Below are 18,237 nucleotides of genomic sequence, written 5' to 3' on the forward strand. Positions count from 1 at the left end.
TTGTATGCATTTGGTTGTTTTTTCCCTATAAAATGTATTGAACACAAAAGTCTCTCAAATCCCCCCCCCCCATGAGAATAAGATCAATTCAATATGACTTAAAAGTTAAAATAAAATATAAAGTGAAGCACCGTTTGTACGCTTCTCTTTTATACGTTTTTATCAATTATACGTTTTTTAAATTGGTCCCGGCAGAGCCTAATACACATTAACCTATACCTATTATACATTTTGTCATTTGTACTCTTTTTTTAATGCAGTCCCTTCAAAAATGTATAAATGGTGCTTCACTGTATTGATCCTCTGCTGTTGGATATGAATATCGAGTCACAAACGATAAATATTGCACAAAAATAGAAAGTAGAACTAAATGTAAGACCAAGTACCTAAATGAGAGCTTATGACCAGAAAGAATTGACCATAGTGAGAGCTTGGTTTACCATTTGGCATGGTCAAGGGGCCCCAAAAATGATAGACTACATAGAAAATTAAAACAAAATAGGGTTTTTATTTGTTTATAAAAATCATGAGCAATATATTTAAAGTGTATAGCAAGGTAACTTTTAGCACAAAAACAGCCTTTTTTGCTATTTATCATCTTTTAAGGTGATACCTTGGTTTTATTCTATGGCAGAAGGATGAAAGTTCATTCATGTCCACCAGCAGTGGAAAAGTTATTCTGAGAGAGACTAACACTGTACAACTGTGCACTTCTTTTTCATCATATGCAATGATGAAAAAGGAGTGTGATTGCAACTTCACAGCCCTTTCTTCAATAAAAATTATTCAATGGACCCCCACAGATGTGTCTGTTTTGCAGGCCTAAAATTTCTAACTCGGGCCCTGCTCATAGTCAAGAGGCAAAGTGTAAAAAAAAAAAAAAAATTCTCAGAAATTTAATTCCTATGAGTTTAATTAATGCCATGAGCAAAACCTCATAACCTGTTTACTAGTAAAGAAGCGCGTTTTTCACACTATGAATTTAGTATTTTTTACGCTTTTATTCATGGTTTGTGTTGCCTAAATATTAATCATGAAAAATAAATGCCATAAAAGGGCAGTTTTCTTGGTTCTTAATTGATATTTTCACTGTCTGAAGCTCTACAGGGATGACACTGGGTGAAATGCCTTTCCTTGAGTTGCTCAAATCAGATGATACTCGTCTTGAATTCTCAAGCAAATGTCTCAGACAGATCCACATACTGTCGCCTCAGAACAGTATGATATTGTTCTGTAGTTTCTGGGCTTAGATGTCTTACTGTCTCTGCTCTGAGGCGGCGATATATACACAAATAACGTGACATAATATGCCCAACTTTGAAGTCAACCTTCAAAGTTTTTATAAAAGCATTTGTACACAATAATAAAAATAATACTTTTACATAAATTTACCTGCATTGTAGCTGGATTCCCTAATCTCTGAGCAATTATTGTTTCTAAAGATTCCAAACGCACAATTACTTGTTCCATTGCATTATGTAAGCGAATAATGGCCATTGCCAGTTGTTCATTGGCATCAAATGCAAGCTCAGGAGGTAAGTTACCACCACTTCTTCTGCTACCACCAGATCCACTTACATTATTGTTTGAAGAATACTGTAAGGGATTGTCAGAATCTAAAAGAAATATTGCAGATTTTAACATAATTTTTATAATGTAATATAAAATTAAATTTCTTTCAGTTAACATACTGTTTAAATTTTGAACTTCAAGCATTTATCTCACTATAAATCAGGGATCAGAGTGGAATAATAAAACACTATAGGTTATAGGAACATTTTATACAAAGATGGGACAAAAAAAAAAAAAAAAAAAAAATAATAATAATAATAAAAGTAAATAATTTATTTTCCACATCATTTTCTTTCCTGTAGAACTTTAATAATTTGTAGTTTACAATTGGCAACTAACAAATTTAATCTATTTCAAACTTTCTAGATTTAGTATTTATTTTTAAAAAAAGAAAAATACTAATCAATAAACTTTAAAAGGCATTTTTCATATAGTTCCATTCTGAGCAACATCAATGCTCTTGAAAAAATACTTTTTTTTTTTGTTTAAAAACCTTAATCTTTTTCAATTTTTGAAGAGAAATAAAGAAAGTTATCATCTTCAGTCATTATAATCATAGATTTCAGCCCATATTTACAGCAAGCTTTCCTTTAAAAAGAAGAATAAAAAAGGATGCTTACTTCTTGCTTGTCGTGACGATCTACTGCCACGGTTACCAGAAGGACCAGCAGCAGGTGAATTGGTATCGACTGCTCCAACTCTTTGTTCACCGCCACCTCTGACGCTGATAATATTTGATCCTTTCACTTCAGATACAGGATTATTATTTCCAGCATATGAATTTGAAGAAGTCTTCAGAGTCTCATCAGTATCACTCTAATAATATTAAAAAAAAGTTAATAAAGAAAAAAATAGACTTAGAAGTGAAAATATTGTAATTATAAAATATTTTCTATCAAACACTTTTGTTGGATCACTCAAAAGTTTCTAAAAAGAAACATTACACAGTTACAAAAAAAAAAAAAAAATAAAACTCTCGGGAAAGGGAAGGTCAAAGTAGCAAGGATTGCATAGAAAATAATATTCAAGCACTTCTGCAGTTATAAAACAGTTCAGACTTGTTTCAGATCTAATGTATGTAAGATATTACAAAGTCTTACTGTAAAAGCATTTATTTTTGCGAGCTCGTCAAAATTGCGAAAGTTTAAGTCACGCAAAATATTTCTACGTGGTGGATTTTTCCTATTGGCTATGTTCATATGAAATTCGCTAAACTTTCAGCACACGAAATCACTGATATTTTTATTTTTTTAAGTGCTTTTCTAGTACCTTGCAACCACACGCAAACCACATATATATATTTTTTTTATATCAAATAAAAATACCACGAAACTAGGGGCAAATGTCAAAGCTTTTAATTTCAGAAAACTTTGCTCTGCACATTGAACAGATACAATTCAAAATTAATCATTAGACGTTTTAGAAGTCAATATTTTAAGACATTTTTTTCTTTAAATTTAAGTTCTTTTTCAACCATAAAAAACTTCTTTTGGAGGAATATGTGCTGTTCACAGAAAATGACTCTAAATTAAGCATTAAAATCAGAAATAATAATAACAATAAAAATAAAATAGATTTTTTTTTTCAATTATATAAAAAAAAATAATGATAAAAAACGGATGAGCTTTTACAGAACAAACAATTTCTTTAAAAAAAATTCCGTTAAAATATTAATAAATTCAAAGATGCGTGCAAGTAGTAATAAAAAATCTGTGTTAAAGGTTTAGAAGGTATTTAAGAAGCATCACTTACAGAAGTACATAGACTTTATCAATGCTCTAAAAGTACTTGCTTCACAATCACACATTGAATAATGAAAAAAATGATAACAGATTCAACTACTTTGACGTTTTTTAAATGTTAAAAACAAAATATCTTTATTAAGTACTTAGTTTCAAAGATTATGAAGCATTAATTTAATGCTTCTTCATATAACATTATTATTAAAAATAATAATTACTTCATCAACTCTTTCAAGAGTGTCTGAAAATTCCTCACTATCACTTTCATTACTGCCATTCATGTTGTGTCCATTAACAGCAGAAGGATACTTGTCTGAAACATGAAATATTATTACATTTAGAGATGAAAACAGTCGGGAAAAAAACGAAAAAAATGTGTATTTCTGTCAAGCAGAAAAAGAAGATATGTGGATAGCATATATTTTTTAATGCTTAACCCTGTATATGTTACAAGAAATGCAGAGCTATTAAGAAACCCAAAATTTATTCATAAAAAAATCAAATTTTCCATTTTTTCCAATTTTTCCAGAAAAAACCCGGTAAAAAAACGTTTTTTTTTTCCACCACTTCAAAATTTCTGGAAATTTTACATCTCTAATTACATTTAAAATTATTGTCAATCAGAATGCAATTGATTTTATTGAAAATGAGGCATAACTTTTAACTTGTTTAGATAATTTCTTAACTTCTGACCCAGACACAATCTCGGTTAGGTTATTAACCATTCTTACATTAAAAGAAATATTTCATGTGTTATCACAATTCAAAATTACACATAATGTAAAGTTGTGAGAAAAATATGATTCTGTATATCAACTAGATCAACAAGAGCATCACGAAACATCTAACCAGATTGCAAACTTAATTGATAAAATATGAGTAAGATTTAAAGAAACAATTTTTATAAACAAGTTATCATTAGTATATATGGCAACTTGTTTGGTGATTAATAAACAAAAAAGCTAATTGATAACACAATTTATTTTGTTATTTCACCCTTTTAAATAAACTATATTTTACTTTCAAATCATTATATGGAGATAAGTATCAAAAACTTTATTTGGTAATGCTAGGTCTTTCAAAATAACCGTTTACACTTCAAAACCCTTAAATACAATACTAACTTTCTTCAATGATGATATCAATACTGGATAATATAAAACAAGTAAATTTATTGCCTGAAAGTAATGTACCCCCCCCCCTTTATTTTTTTAAAATACTGTACCCCAAAATGACTCTGGAAACTTTTGTAAGAGCATTTAACATTTTAAATTAAACACCCCCTCAGTTTTATATACTATGCATCAATATGGTTTCCATCAGAGATAATGGTATTTAGCAATAATGACCAGAAAAATCAATACAAAAATCTGAAATGTAGCAATTCTGTAACTAAAAAGAACTTAAGTTGGAATTCTACAACTTCAGATGTTTTCACCCAGCTAATATACAGTAACAGTAATATACAGTACACCCTTAACACCGTTTTTATGTTGAACTTTGTGACAGTAACTGTGTGATTACTATTAATGCATTTAACTCAAATTTACAAAATAATGTGAGGCTTAGTTTGGATAATAATAATTTGCATTAACAAAGTCCGGACACTTTTCATGATGTACTACTATAATGTTTGGTCGATTGAATTTTGGCTAGAAACAATTTGGCTATTTTTATATTTTATACAACTTAATATAATGTTTAAACAAGGCATTTATATTTTGATGGAACTAATTATTACAATTTGAATACCAAATTAATATTTTAAAAAATGCTTTGATAAATGAATACTTTTATAGAAATGGATCAAAAACTTCGCTACAGAATGACTATTTAAGAAGTACACCGCTATGCTTTTGCACAAGCTCTGTAGTTGGTTAAAAAAGTTTCTGAGAACGCGCCTTTTTACTTTGTAGGAGTCATGGTTGAAAAAAATTTGTTTGCCAAAAAAGTTCAGCTGAGATTACTTACACCGTCTCGGTACCTTACTCATGCCATATACTAAGTTCAATGCCGTACTGCCACAAATTCATAAACGTGCACACCTTATATTAAGAGGGGTTTGATTTCAGCATTCTTCTTCCTCTTTTTTTTTTTTTTTGGAATGTCCACATTAAAATTAACTTGGTATTAAAATTCAAAGTATTTTATAAACATTATATACTAGGGGTCATTAAATAGCGAGACAGAGGCTATAAAACAGATTTTCTTACATACTAGCTGCGTGCCCGGCGTTGCACGGGCTACCTAAAAAATGTAAGAGCAGTCAAGTTGATGCTTTTGTAGTACACTGACACTAGTTTCTAACGCATTAAGGAATAAATAAATGCGCGTAAAGCAAGGTTTGCAAAACACCAGTAAAACATATTTTTGCCAAAACACCTCATCAACGTTAATAATCGTTATCAATGATACAAGTTATGAGTACATTTTCAGTCAGCACAAAAGGGGAAAATATATGCATTATCAACTATAATCTTTACTCACGTTAAACTGAATTACATCTGATAGACTATATCGGAAATATTTATGCACAATAACAATCCGCTTTTTACATAAAATAGTCCACTACCCGGCGTTGCCTGGGTGTTTATTAATGCAACATACCACTCAGATAAATATTTGGATGGATTCTATCCACATGGTCGTACAAGAATTACATCAATCCGTTTTCCAGGTACAAACCCTCAAAGAACTCAAATAACTTGTAAATCACTCATTTACTTTACGACGTGCACGGTCCTCCTCGAAAATGAAAGTTATGTCATGTGACACGTATTTAACAATCAGGCTTGAACAAAAAAAAAAAAACCAGCAAAATTTTGCTGCAGATTACGGCAAAATAATCGAAAAGTAAACAACTTAAACACCCTGATTACAGGAAAAGCCTTAAAACAAAAGCCTAATTTTATTTCTTTATATTCGAGAAAAAGAAATGGCAACAGATCTTTCATCTCAATGATTTTCTTCACGCTGTAAATTTTAATAAAAGCATTCATCCGGAAAGTTGAGTTGAAGCACTGAATAATAATTTGAATGGAGGAAAGCCTTCGAAAAATATGGATTTTATTTTGAAATCTAAGAGTCATAATTAATAATTTTTAATTGATATCTCCGCTAATTATTATCGGAGGATTATGTTAAATAGCCAAACATGAAGACGGGAAGATGACGAATCCATCGATACCTGGTTCGATGGTCAGTTCACTGTCGTTCGGGAGAAGAAGCTTGGACATAGATAGATAGATAGATACTCAGATTTTATATGTATAAGATTCTTCAAAAATTCTGACCAAAATTGTTCAAAAACTTATCTCACTGGGAAAGTAGTCCCATAATTCACTGCTCATAAAAGATCTTTGGCTGCTGCTGGCACCAATTACGCTCGCATTCCTTTACTTCATTGTCCGAATGAAATTGTTGTCCCCGAAGTACCTTCTTGAGTTCCCCAAAGATGTGGGATCACATGGGATAGGTCTGGACTATAAGGTGGGTAGTTCAAGATTTCCCACTTAAATTTCCGTAAAAGTTATTTTTTTGCATTGGCTGTCTGTGGTCTACTGTTGTTGTGCAACAGGATAACAGCACGCGAAAGTTTACCAGAACCACACACAGCCAATGCAAACAGCGACTTTTACAGAAATTTAAATGGGAAATCTTGAACCACCCCCCTTATAGTCCAGATCTATCCCCATGTGATCCCACATCTTTGGGGAACTCAAGAAGGCACTTCGAGGACAACGATTTTATTTGGACGATGAAGTAAAGGAGTGCGAGCATAATTGGTGCCAGCAGCAGCCAAAGGACTTTTATGAGCGCAGAATTTTAGGACTAATTTCCCAGTGGGATAAGATTAAACGATTTGGGTCAGCATTTTTGAAGAATCTTATATAATTAAAAACTGAGTGTATGTACCTATGTATCTATGTCCAAGTTTCTTCTCCCGAATGACAGTGAACTGACCATTGAACCAGGTATTGATGGATTTGTAATCTTCCCCTCTTTATGTTTGGCTATTTAACATAATTCTCTGATAATAATTAGCGGAGGTATCATTTGAAAACTATTAATTATGGCACTAAGATTTCGACATAAAATCCCTATTTTTCGAAAGCTTTTCTCCATTAAAATTATTATTCAGTGCTTCATCACAACTTTCCGCAACAATGCTTTTATTAAAATTTATAGCGTGAAGAAAATCATTGAGACGAAAGATCTGTTGCCAATTTTTGTCTCGAATATGAGCAAATAAAATTCTGGGTTTCGTTTTTAAGGCTTCTCCTGTAATCGGGGGATTTAAAATGTTTCCTTTTTTGGTTATTTTTCCGCAATCTGTCGCAAAATTTTACTGTTTTTTTTTTGTTTTCGTTTTGTTTAATTAATTCTGATAGCTGAACATGCGTCACTTGACATAACTTTTATTTTCGAGGTAGACCATGCAAAGCCGGCCGACGTAGCTAGTATCAAATAAAATTTTTTTTATAGCCTCTGTCTCGTTAGTTATTAACTGCCCTTAAAACAAACCTTCATCATCAGATTCTTCATTTTTATAGCCTTTCAAAGGTTTACTAGGAGAGGTAACATTTTTCCTTTCATTAAGATCTGAAAGAAAAAGTTTGGCCATTTTTCATTAAAAGAAATTTAAGGAATGTATCAAATAATGATACAATCAACTAATGGTACAACATTTCATTTAAAGTATACATCATTTTAAAAAGAAGAAAGTTAAAAAGAAGAAAATGTATGTAATCTGGAAATTACTTTTTAAATTTGCTATTTTTAAAATGTTATTTTATGATACAAAATAGTGTATTAAGTACAAACAGAAACACATGTGGATATAATGTACAACTTAAAAAAGAGAAAAGAAATAACAGGGTAATTTAGAAAGTTATTTACTGGAAACTTCAAATAACTCTCCTCAATAGTTTTCATTCTAAGTTGTATTCAGCTGAATAGTTCTTTTTCTATGTATTGGCATAGACATATTTTAAACTCATAATAAGGCACCTAGGAGATTCCATGGCGATTTTGAATCGATTTTTCTCATAATTTTCTGAGTATTGCGTCGTATTACTTTAACCACGTAAGGTACTAGGGGTCCTCTTTCACCACAAAAAGAATTGACACAAATCTCCGACCCGACGGTCATGCCGTCTCCTTGTTAGACAATAAGTTTTACAGCAGCAAAAGATTTCTATTTTCTGATTTTAATGAAAACCAAGTTTTTAGCTACTAAAGAAATATAACATAAAGTATAAATGATGCTCTTCGGATTAAGCGGAACCTCGAACTTTCGAGACTCTTTTGTATTTCCATAAATGTGAGCCTGGTTTTTGATGTAATGTGCACAAATCATATACACTTTGGCCCCCTGGAAAAATTTCAAAATTATGGCCTTGGATGGAAATACTGAAAGTTTACTTGAAAATAAAAAATAATTATTCACTTTCACATGAAAAACAATTTAAACATGTGATTTTAGCAAACAAGGTCGTATGACTGAAAATGACACACCCTTTTTGTCACATCTTAAGTCATGAATTATCATCCCTTGCACTGGGTTCACTCAATCATTCTCCATATCATTAATGTATTTCCATTTCTTTTTACTCTCAAATTTAATTTTCTGTGCTTTATGATTTGTTTCTAATTTCTTCCTTTCTTCTCTTTCTCCCCTTGACTTTTTTTTTTTATTTCACTTAAGTTCACATTAAAAAAAATTATTTGGCAGAAATTCCTTTTTTTTTTCAACTTGACTTTTACACTCAACTTCACTTTCGCAAATAGAAACACTACCAAGTTTTATTAATTTTTCAACAGGGGACTTTTTTGAACTTTTGGAAAGTAAGTGACCATGACGATTTTCTACAATATTACTACTAAATTGTAAAGTAGATTGATGTTACTTTTCTTACATGATATAAAAAGTAAGATATTTTAGATTTTCCCTTAAGGAAAAGTTATTAAATTTGGAATAAGAACAATGAAGTTATATCCAAATGGAAAAGAGCTAAAACCTTCAGATTTATCTCCAATAAGCTTGGCTTTTCCATTCAAAAGAGTTTTCTCTCTGTATTCTTTGGGAGCATAATGAATATAAGGTCCCATTATATGAATATAATCATCTAAAACTTTGGGATCTTCAAGTGGTGTTTCTTCTAATATCTAGTGGAAAAATATAAGAAGATTAAAAAGAGAAAACACAAGAACAATATACTTTTGATTTACTATACAGAAGTATGCATCTGAAATTTAACGTACATCTTTTGATTAAGAAGTAAAGAAAAAAAGAATGGGGTTGTTTCCTTCAGTCAAAAGTAGTACTTTTAGTCACTGAAACTGATAGAATAAGCTAAAAAAATAACATGGACCCAGAAAATTATTTCATTTTCCCAACAGTTATTTTTTAATTAATTTTGTAAAATGTTCGATTTTTCAAACAAGATGGGTCTAGATGACGTCACAAATGATGCTCTTTGGCACATTTTGTACCGCATTTCCACGTTATGATAATCAAGAAGTGAATTAAAATTGTGCTCTATGCTTGCTATCAACTATATTGTTGCCAATACACGTGAGTAAAGATGCGAATTAAATATTTTGCTCTGAGAATGGCAACACAGAATGGCATTTCAGCATTTGTAATGTCATCGGCAAGAAATGTAAACAATAAAAGATCATTGATTTAAGTAATCTTTGAAAAATATTAAACTTAAACAAATTATTTAAAAAATGGTTAGATCCTCTGTTTTTAAGCATGTTCTTTCAGAAAAAAATACTTTTTTAAAATATTGGAAATGACCCTATTGCTATATTAAGTTCTTTGAATGTGATATTCTAACTGTAGAGACAATACACTTGTTATTTGTCAAAAATAGGTTTTTGTACATTAAAAAAAAAAGTAAGTACAAAAAGAAGCTGAAAAAATTAAATTTGAAGGGCTTGGGGCAAAAATGTGATATGCCACATGATATGAATTCTTCAGCAGGCCAATTTCCAACTTATAAAAAATATTTGCAGAACCTTTCAAAAGTCATGGTTCAGACTGCTCCATTGAAATTTTTAGGGAAAGGGATGTTTTGAGGAATATTTTTTTCCATTCGGGGGGGGGGGGCTCTTGCTTTTAGGGGGAGTCTACGACTTTTAAGAGGGGATGCGCCCTTGCAAAAGTATTATACAGTCTATATTCTGCAATACTAAAACTTGATATGTTTTTCCCAAAATGACATAATCCATTGTCATATTTATTTCAATTTTAGTTATGAGAAACAAAAATTTTGATCAAAAAGTCACTCGTTGTGGCTTGCCACATTTCTGCAACAAGCCCTTCATTTAATTGAAAAATTATTTTAAATAGACTGAAAAACTGAATTGAGAGAGAAAAAAAATTCTTTCACAAACATAAAATATTTGGAATGAATCAAATAATGGAAAAGTTTCACCATCTAGGAAACAGCAATTTTTCTGGCGTAAAAAAAGATTCAATACAGCTGAGCACTTACATGACTCTACTTTCTATCATATGACATTTGTTACAAGGTAGTTATCAGTTCACTTGAATAAAAAATGTTAATGATAAACTTTTTCTAGAAGAAAAATATCATTTAGAAAGGGACAAGTAATAGACAACAAGTTAATAGACCTAGCACTGAAGTTATGGTCAAAGTTCTGTTTCTTGAAATTCATTTTGTTGGGGAAATGGATAAATAATGGATAAATTTATTTTAAGCGGAAAGCAGATGGAGAACTTTGAAATTCTTTTGGATAAATTAATTTGTAAACAAATTATTTACAAAATATGAATGGAAACTTTAGATATTTTTAAAGTTTTCCATTTTATTTTATTAATTTTTTCACATGGTTTCGTATACTTTTCATTTATGGAATTTTTAGAGTCATCTAGATCAGAGATTCTCTACCAGTGGTTCAGCGGACCCGTAACGGTCAGTAAAAAAATTTGACCGGTTCCAGATATTTTTGCTCTTTTAGGATAAATTTTTTTTTTTTTTTACAATATTCAAAATACTGACATTTCTTTTGTGAATTTTGTGACTAACTTTTAAAAATTAAACAGAAAAGATTAATTTTCTCAAATGCTTACTGTCTTATGTACTTCTTACAATAATTGGCTATTATCTTTAATTTTAAAAGTTTTGTGACAGTTCTTTAATATGAAGTAAAGTTTTACTTGTTTATACATTTATCTATGTGTAAACTTTGTAAAACAGAGCAAAAACCTTCATCGGCACGCTAACTTGTTGCACAATGGTCCATGAGTTGAAAATTTATTTTCTGCATAATTAATTTTTTTGCCAAAAAAAGGGGAGGGGGGGGACACCCCCAGTCTGATTTTTTTTCCATTTGTTTTTGATGCTCTATGAGTCAATTAAAAAAATAAATAAATAAAGGAAAAATCTTATTGGTCCCGGAAATTTTTTTAAAAAGTTTTGCCAGTCTGCGGGTGAAAAAAAGTTGAGAAATGCTAATCTAGATAAAATATTACATACATAATTTTAAAAAATAAAAGAAAATAAGCTAATTTTAACAAAATAAAAATGTATGATTAAAATAACGAAAATGAAATTACCCGAACAAATTCTTGAACATAATTCGTCATAGCTTCCTCTTTTGACATATTTCCTAATCTGTTCCAAGCATCCCTGTAATATTTAGAATCACTCTTCAGAATCTTCTAACACAAGTGGTGCATTATACAGTAACCCCTCGTTATATCGCGCTTTTCGGGGGACAAAGAAAAAGAGCGATATATCTGAAAGCGCGATATAACAGAGGTCATTAAAAATAGTTATAAGTCCAATACATAAATAAAATAGCATTCGTTCTTTTTGACATGATTTTCTAATGGTTTCGATGTAGTTCACGAATGTACTATCACACCTATTGAAATTTAAGTAAATTTTCACCGTCAGAAAGTTAAAAACATCAAATGGTGGAATGAAGACGATCTTTTTTGAGCTGGCGGGAGATAAGAGTGAGCATTCTCCAATACCCTCTTATTCCCAATAGACTTTCTAATCCGTTTGACTTGCTGTAGAAAGGATGTGAAAAGTAAAAGTAACCCCATTGTTTACAGAAAACTCTTTTGCCCATCCATATCATTCTTTTTTTTTTTGATACAAATCCCGGTTTGTGCAACCAAGCACAAATCTTTTCTGTACTAAATGAAGGGCGTATGTGCTCTTCTACATGGGCTAGTATGACACCTGCTTGATGTCTCTCACTGTAAAGGCAATGTATCAGTACAAAAGAAGATGTCAAGTAGTTTACAGACTGATATATACTGCGCGGGTACGTACATTTGGATAACAGGTATTGCTGCCGCTTTTCCAGTGGATTCTGAAGAACAGCTTCTTTCTGTTTATTGACAAAATAAAGAAGAAAGAGCCCTTATCTGAGCAATACCATATGTTTTCAGAAATGGTTTCAAACTTAAAGTGAAGTTTTTTTTCTTAGACTTTAATATTTCGGGAGACAGCAGAAAAGAGCAATATATCCGAATGAGCGATATAACGAGGCGCGATATAACGAGGGGCTACTGTACTTATATTTTTGCCATCAATTTATAATAATAATAAAAATAAATGATTTAATAGCTATAAGTGAGGATGAGGACATATTAATGCATAAACAATAAATTTTTGTTACAGAAAAAATCATTAGTATTCATTTGTCTTTCCTTTCCAGTCATCTAATATAAAATTTAGTCGATGTTGGCTTTCATTGCACACAATAATGTAAAAATTATATATTTTGATGCTCAAAAATAAATAATTTAACTAATTACTCAATTAATTAATTAATTAACTTTAAAAAAATTTACAAATTAAAATAAAATCCTAAGTCTGATGATCATTTCTGGTCATGTTTTTGAAACACAGACACTCATTATTATGTCCTTGTCCATTTTTACCATGTAATGTTTAAAAAAAATTGTATTAAAAATGTGTGCACATGAAACACCAAGAAATATTTTTTTCCCTTTTGAACAAAGACTAATTCTCTAGCAAAGTGACTCAATAGTGTAAGTGAACTCAAGTAAAAATTTTGGAAGACTGGGGAATTTTCGGAAAGTATGGTGAAGTTCTACCCCCCCCCCTAAAAACTCATTCAATATGCATACAAAAATAATTGAAATCCTTGGGGAGGGGGGGAAACATTCCCCAAAAAAAATTTTTTTCTTTACAAATAATCTTTCAATTATAAAATGTTTGTCAACTCAAAATTTTCGGAAACAGCAAGCCAAAATTTTTGGAATTTGCACATTACAAACACTTCATGTAACATAGACATTTTAAATATCAATGTCATTTAACAGTATGTTTGATAAATGATAATCCAGTTATAATTTTCTAGACAAGGTGAAAGAGACGTGCATGAATACAAAATATATTATCAATAAGCTATTAGATAAATAATGGAATCCAGAATACCATACTTTGCATTTGTTGCCTAAAAAGTAGTGATCAGTGGCGTTTTGCTTGCCATTCAAAGTTTAAATGGAAGTTACAAAAATAAAAAAATCGAAAATTAAATATGCAGATACGTTGCTGCACAAGCTACATTTTAATTATTATTTCATTTTGAGGCAAAAAATCATAAAATTTTTATTAAATTTAAGTATGTGTGATACTTATCACCCTTTCTTCCATTGAGTGAATAGTTAGAATGCATACCTTGTCATCGCTTGGCTCATAGTGAATCATAAAAATAGTGGTTTAATGACATTTTACGAATGAAAATTAAAACTGCAAAGGAGGTAATACATGAATTTCAAAATTTATGTGTCAACTATATCCCTTTACCATGCGTTACGTCAGCTATTAAAAAAAAAAAATTGAAGGGGGGGGGGATACAGTTGAATTCTAGAGTTTTATTTATTTTCTATGGGAGAAACCCCTAAATTTTGAAGGGAGGTATAGCCCTAAATACCCCCCCCCCCTAAATATGTTCCAACATCAATCAAATTCTGTTAACATGCACTGAAGGCAACAAACTTTAGCCAAGAGTCAAACATCTGAAGATTTTTACAAGAAACCAAATACGGCAACCCTTTCATTATCAAGAGCACACAAAATTTGTGTGATTGGAATACTATACAGTCCTGATTACATCCCTTTGCGTCGAGTATGCTTTTGTAACCATAAGCTGTTTCAAGTAGTGTTTGTGCATCGCACGTGCGATACAGGATAAAGAGCTTTAGATACCAACAGTACTTTAGCTATGTATTAGTTTAGTATATGCAATGTACCAGACAGTCCGGTTGTTACATCTAGAGACTGCAGGTATGGTCTTATTAGAACTCTTCAGTCTGGGTTAGTGAATAACCAAGCTAGAGGTTGGTATATTGTATGTAGTTCTGCCTTAACCCTCTGGCTTAGGGGCAGCAACTTACTGCTAAATAAGTTACCGCAACTAGTTAATATTAAGCTTAATTTTATTTTAAATATTTTGAACAATTAGTCAAGTACATGCAGGGCAAAGTGGATAGGGCATAGTAAAATACTTTATTTTGTTTACTCACTCAATCATTTAGGAAATCACTTTGTATTCATTTAAAAACTAATTCATTTACATTCCTTCATTTAGTAATTTAATTATTTATTCATTCTTTGATCTCTTTTCTTATTCATTCACTCACTTATTTTTGTTCATATTATTTATTTAATTTTTCCTTTATTGTTTCAATATCTTCTCATTTATTCATTCAACCTTTCATTTATTGATTCATTTGAACAAAAATATTTTTTTTTATAACCGAATAGAAAATATTTCATTAGAAAAATATTTTATTCTTCTTTTTGCCCATGAAAAAAAAAGTGAAAGTTTCCCACGTTTTTTTTTTTTTTTTTTTTTTTTTTTGGAGGCGCAAATTTACTGTCAAAAGTATTTTTAAAAAAATACTGTTTCGATGCAAGCTTTACTATAAAATACATTGTTCTTTCTTTATGTACTGCAATTTTCAAAACGAATTTATTTGTTCATTTTGAAAAAGCTACATCATCTAAACTATCTCACATTTCCCCAAATTCCTCTACTTTGATCAATTTACCGAACGATTTTAACAAAAATTAATATTAATATTTTAGTATAAATAATGAAAACAAGAGTGCGAAGATATCACTAAAGTTCGCAATACCATTTAGCTCGGTTTACTACATCCCAGAAGCTGGGCTTCGGCAATTCACATGGTCCATCTGTTGCTTGCTTAAAATATGAATAAAATTTAAGCTTCAGTTCATTTGATGGTTGAAAGGATCCTGGAAGAAAACAATGACACATAATATTAGGGTGCTGATAAACTACAAAAATAAATGATCAAAGACAAATAAACTGTTAGAATTTTGTAATATTTTTAATAGACACGTGAATGATAAGGAATTGTACAAATAAAACTGAATAAAAGCGCAATAACCATTATAATAAATTGATCTTTTTAAATGATTTATCTTTATGAAAAAAAAAAACATTTTTTAAAATATGCAGTAAGATCAAGGTAATACTTAAATTTAAAAAAAAAGTGATTTAGAAGCTAGCTGAGTATTCTTGAGCAGAGCTACAGGCTGCAATTCAACTCACTTACTTAATAAAAGTTAGGTTAATACTAGGTCGAAAGGTTTAAAGTTGCTAACTCCAACTCAAAAATTAAAAAAAACCACCGACTGAGTCGCAACTGTAGAATCAAGAGGAAAAATTGAAAACTCTTTTAAATGCCTTATACTATTAAAAATCAATTTCAAGTATTTTATTTGCTAACTAATAGAAACTGGCAACAGATAAAAATTTTAAAACATAGCATTTTCTTTGTAGGCCCACGATGAATTCGGTGATCAATCGCGTGAATTAAGTCTTAAGCCCTGGTTTCCTAGAAGCGAATCGTCTTCCTTCTACGTCGCTCCTCGCCATGACGCTGAAATCAAAGTCAAGTGAATCCGGCGTGGCCATTCACGACGTCGATTTAGCTCGGGCGCGCATGCGCAGAAGAATCAAGTTTTCGCCTTGGCGAGGAGCGACGCCGGCGATCGGCGTGTTCGCTCCTAGGAAACCAAGGCTTAAGCCGTTATTTAAATCTACTTTAAAAAGACGTTATAATTCGAATTCTATGAAACATAGAAGTTCCAAACACATTTTATCAGACACGGAAAAAAACTCTCTTTATTTTGATATTAAATTTAAAATTTATTAAATATGTTTTCACTGCGAAAATAGCGAAAAACTTTTTAGAGGTTTTTAATTAATATCATCGTTAATTAATATCATCCAAAGACGCAACCCAGCTAAGAACACTCTCGATCAAATTTCCTTTCGAACAAAAAAAAGTTTTTCGAAATCGGTCCATCCGTTTAGGCGTTAGAGTGCCACAGACAAACACACAGATACACAGACACGTCAAACTTATAACCTCTTCCTTTGTGTGTCGGGGGTTAACAAACTCAGCTCTATGTTTCACTACATTGCATAGATGGTCAAAATTAGCAGTCGCCATTGGCTACAAGGCTATAAAATGAAAAAAATTCTGATCAAAAAATTATCTGTTAACCGCTATTCGATCACCTTCTCAAAACCTTGAAAATTTCATGAAAATGTAACATTCATGAACACTCCACACAAGGAATAGTATTAAATTAAAAATTTAAAGCCAGTTTATCTTATCAGTAGCTACGATGTCACAGACATGCACACAGATGCACGCGTAAAAGTTATAAATCCCTTCGTTTTTGCAACGGCGCGGTTCAAAAGAAAAAGAAAATCTTTCAATGCACAAGTACTATAGCACGTAAAATATCGAATAAGTAATAAGTGTTGCACTTTTTTTTTTTAATTTTTAGCTGATAAGACCTTATAACCGCCCCTCACCCCTCCCATAAGTCTCAACTTAGATTGTCATAGAGAATCGCAAACCAGGAATCTATCACAAACGCAAAAACGAATCCTTTACGAAAATCGATATCATAAAAACGAACCATATACTACATATGTATTACTCTGTAAAGTTGCCTGTAAATGTGACTTTCTTGTGACGGGACAGTGCTTACAGTGAAGTTGTTTCCCAGCAAAAACATGCAGATGATTATTCAAGCTGGGGGTCTTTCCCTCCTTTCCATCCAGAATTTTCAAAAAAGAAGCATTAATTTTAACAAAAATCTTTTACCAAGAGAGTGAATCGAGTGACCAAGGGCAGAAAATCGTTACATTTCTATTTAAAGTCCAGATTTTAGACCGTGAATTTCTAGTTCCACCTTTGTCCTTTTAACCGAAATAAATTCTTTCCTAGATATGTATAAGTATATGTACAGCGGAATCTTGCCGCTAGTGTCTGATAGTGAATATTTAAATCATATTTTTCCCCTTCTAGATGCAAATGTTGTAAATCATATTTACAGTTAAGAGTTTAAAAGTTTTTCATTTTTTAAAAAGTTTGTAATTATTCTTTTCTTTTTTTTTACGAGAAGAAAAAAGCAATAGCATGGATTTTCGTCAGTGAACATTTTTAAGCTAAAAATAAGCAAAAAAATGAGATTTTGAGATTCGATGAAAAGTGAGGTTCGTTCTTGGGCGGGGGTGAGGCAGTGCTTTGTTATAATTGAGGGGGTCCTCTATCACTTTTTTGGGGAGAGTGTGGAAGAGTGCATATTTGATATCAAGCGTTTTCGCTCTTTCGTCCTATTTGATACAGAGAATGGATTTTATCAGCTTTTTATTGCAAAGCATCTTAAATTACACAAAAAGCAGACCTGTCATGGATTTTAAGAACATAATGTAATTATGCATTTTGCTCGTATTTTGATGCGTTTTCCCAATGAAATGTATTAAACATATACCCTTTGCCCCCCCCCCCCCCGTGGAAAATTTTGGAATTATGTGACACATAAAAAGTTACTGGAAAAGACATTATTAAAAA

General features: G+C 31.2%; 1 protein-coding gene across 1 annotated transcript in view; it reads right to left on the reverse strand.

Annotated features, from left to right (window-relative positions):
* Positions 1 to 18,237, reverse strand: part of LOC129222086 (acyl-CoA-binding domain-containing protein 5-like) — a 61,674-nt gene that overhangs the window by 1,106 nt on the left and 42,331 nt on the right. The window contains exons 2-8 of the mRNA XM_054856517.1: positions 15,475 to 15,595; positions 11,905 to 11,977; positions 9,335 to 9,482; positions 7,839 to 7,916; positions 3,533 to 3,627; positions 2,193 to 2,388; positions 1,393 to 1,616 (exon numbers count right to left, since the gene is read on the reverse strand). Coding sequence (XP_054712492.1) covers positions 1,393 to 1,616; positions 2,193 to 2,388; positions 3,533 to 3,627; positions 7,839 to 7,916; positions 9,335 to 9,482; positions 11,905 to 11,977; positions 15,475 to 15,595 — 935 coding nt within the window. The remainder of the gene's footprint in view (positions 1 to 1,392; positions 1,617 to 2,192; positions 2,389 to 3,532; positions 3,628 to 7,838; positions 7,917 to 9,334; positions 9,483 to 11,904; positions 11,978 to 15,474; positions 15,596 to 18,237) is intronic.

This window comes from Uloborus diversus, chromosome 5, assembly GCF_026930045.1.
Source record: "Uloborus diversus isolate 005 chromosome 5, Udiv.v.3.1, whole genome shotgun sequence".
Lineage (NCBI taxonomy): Eukaryota > Metazoa > Arthropoda > Arachnida > Araneae > Uloboridae > Uloborus > Uloborus diversus.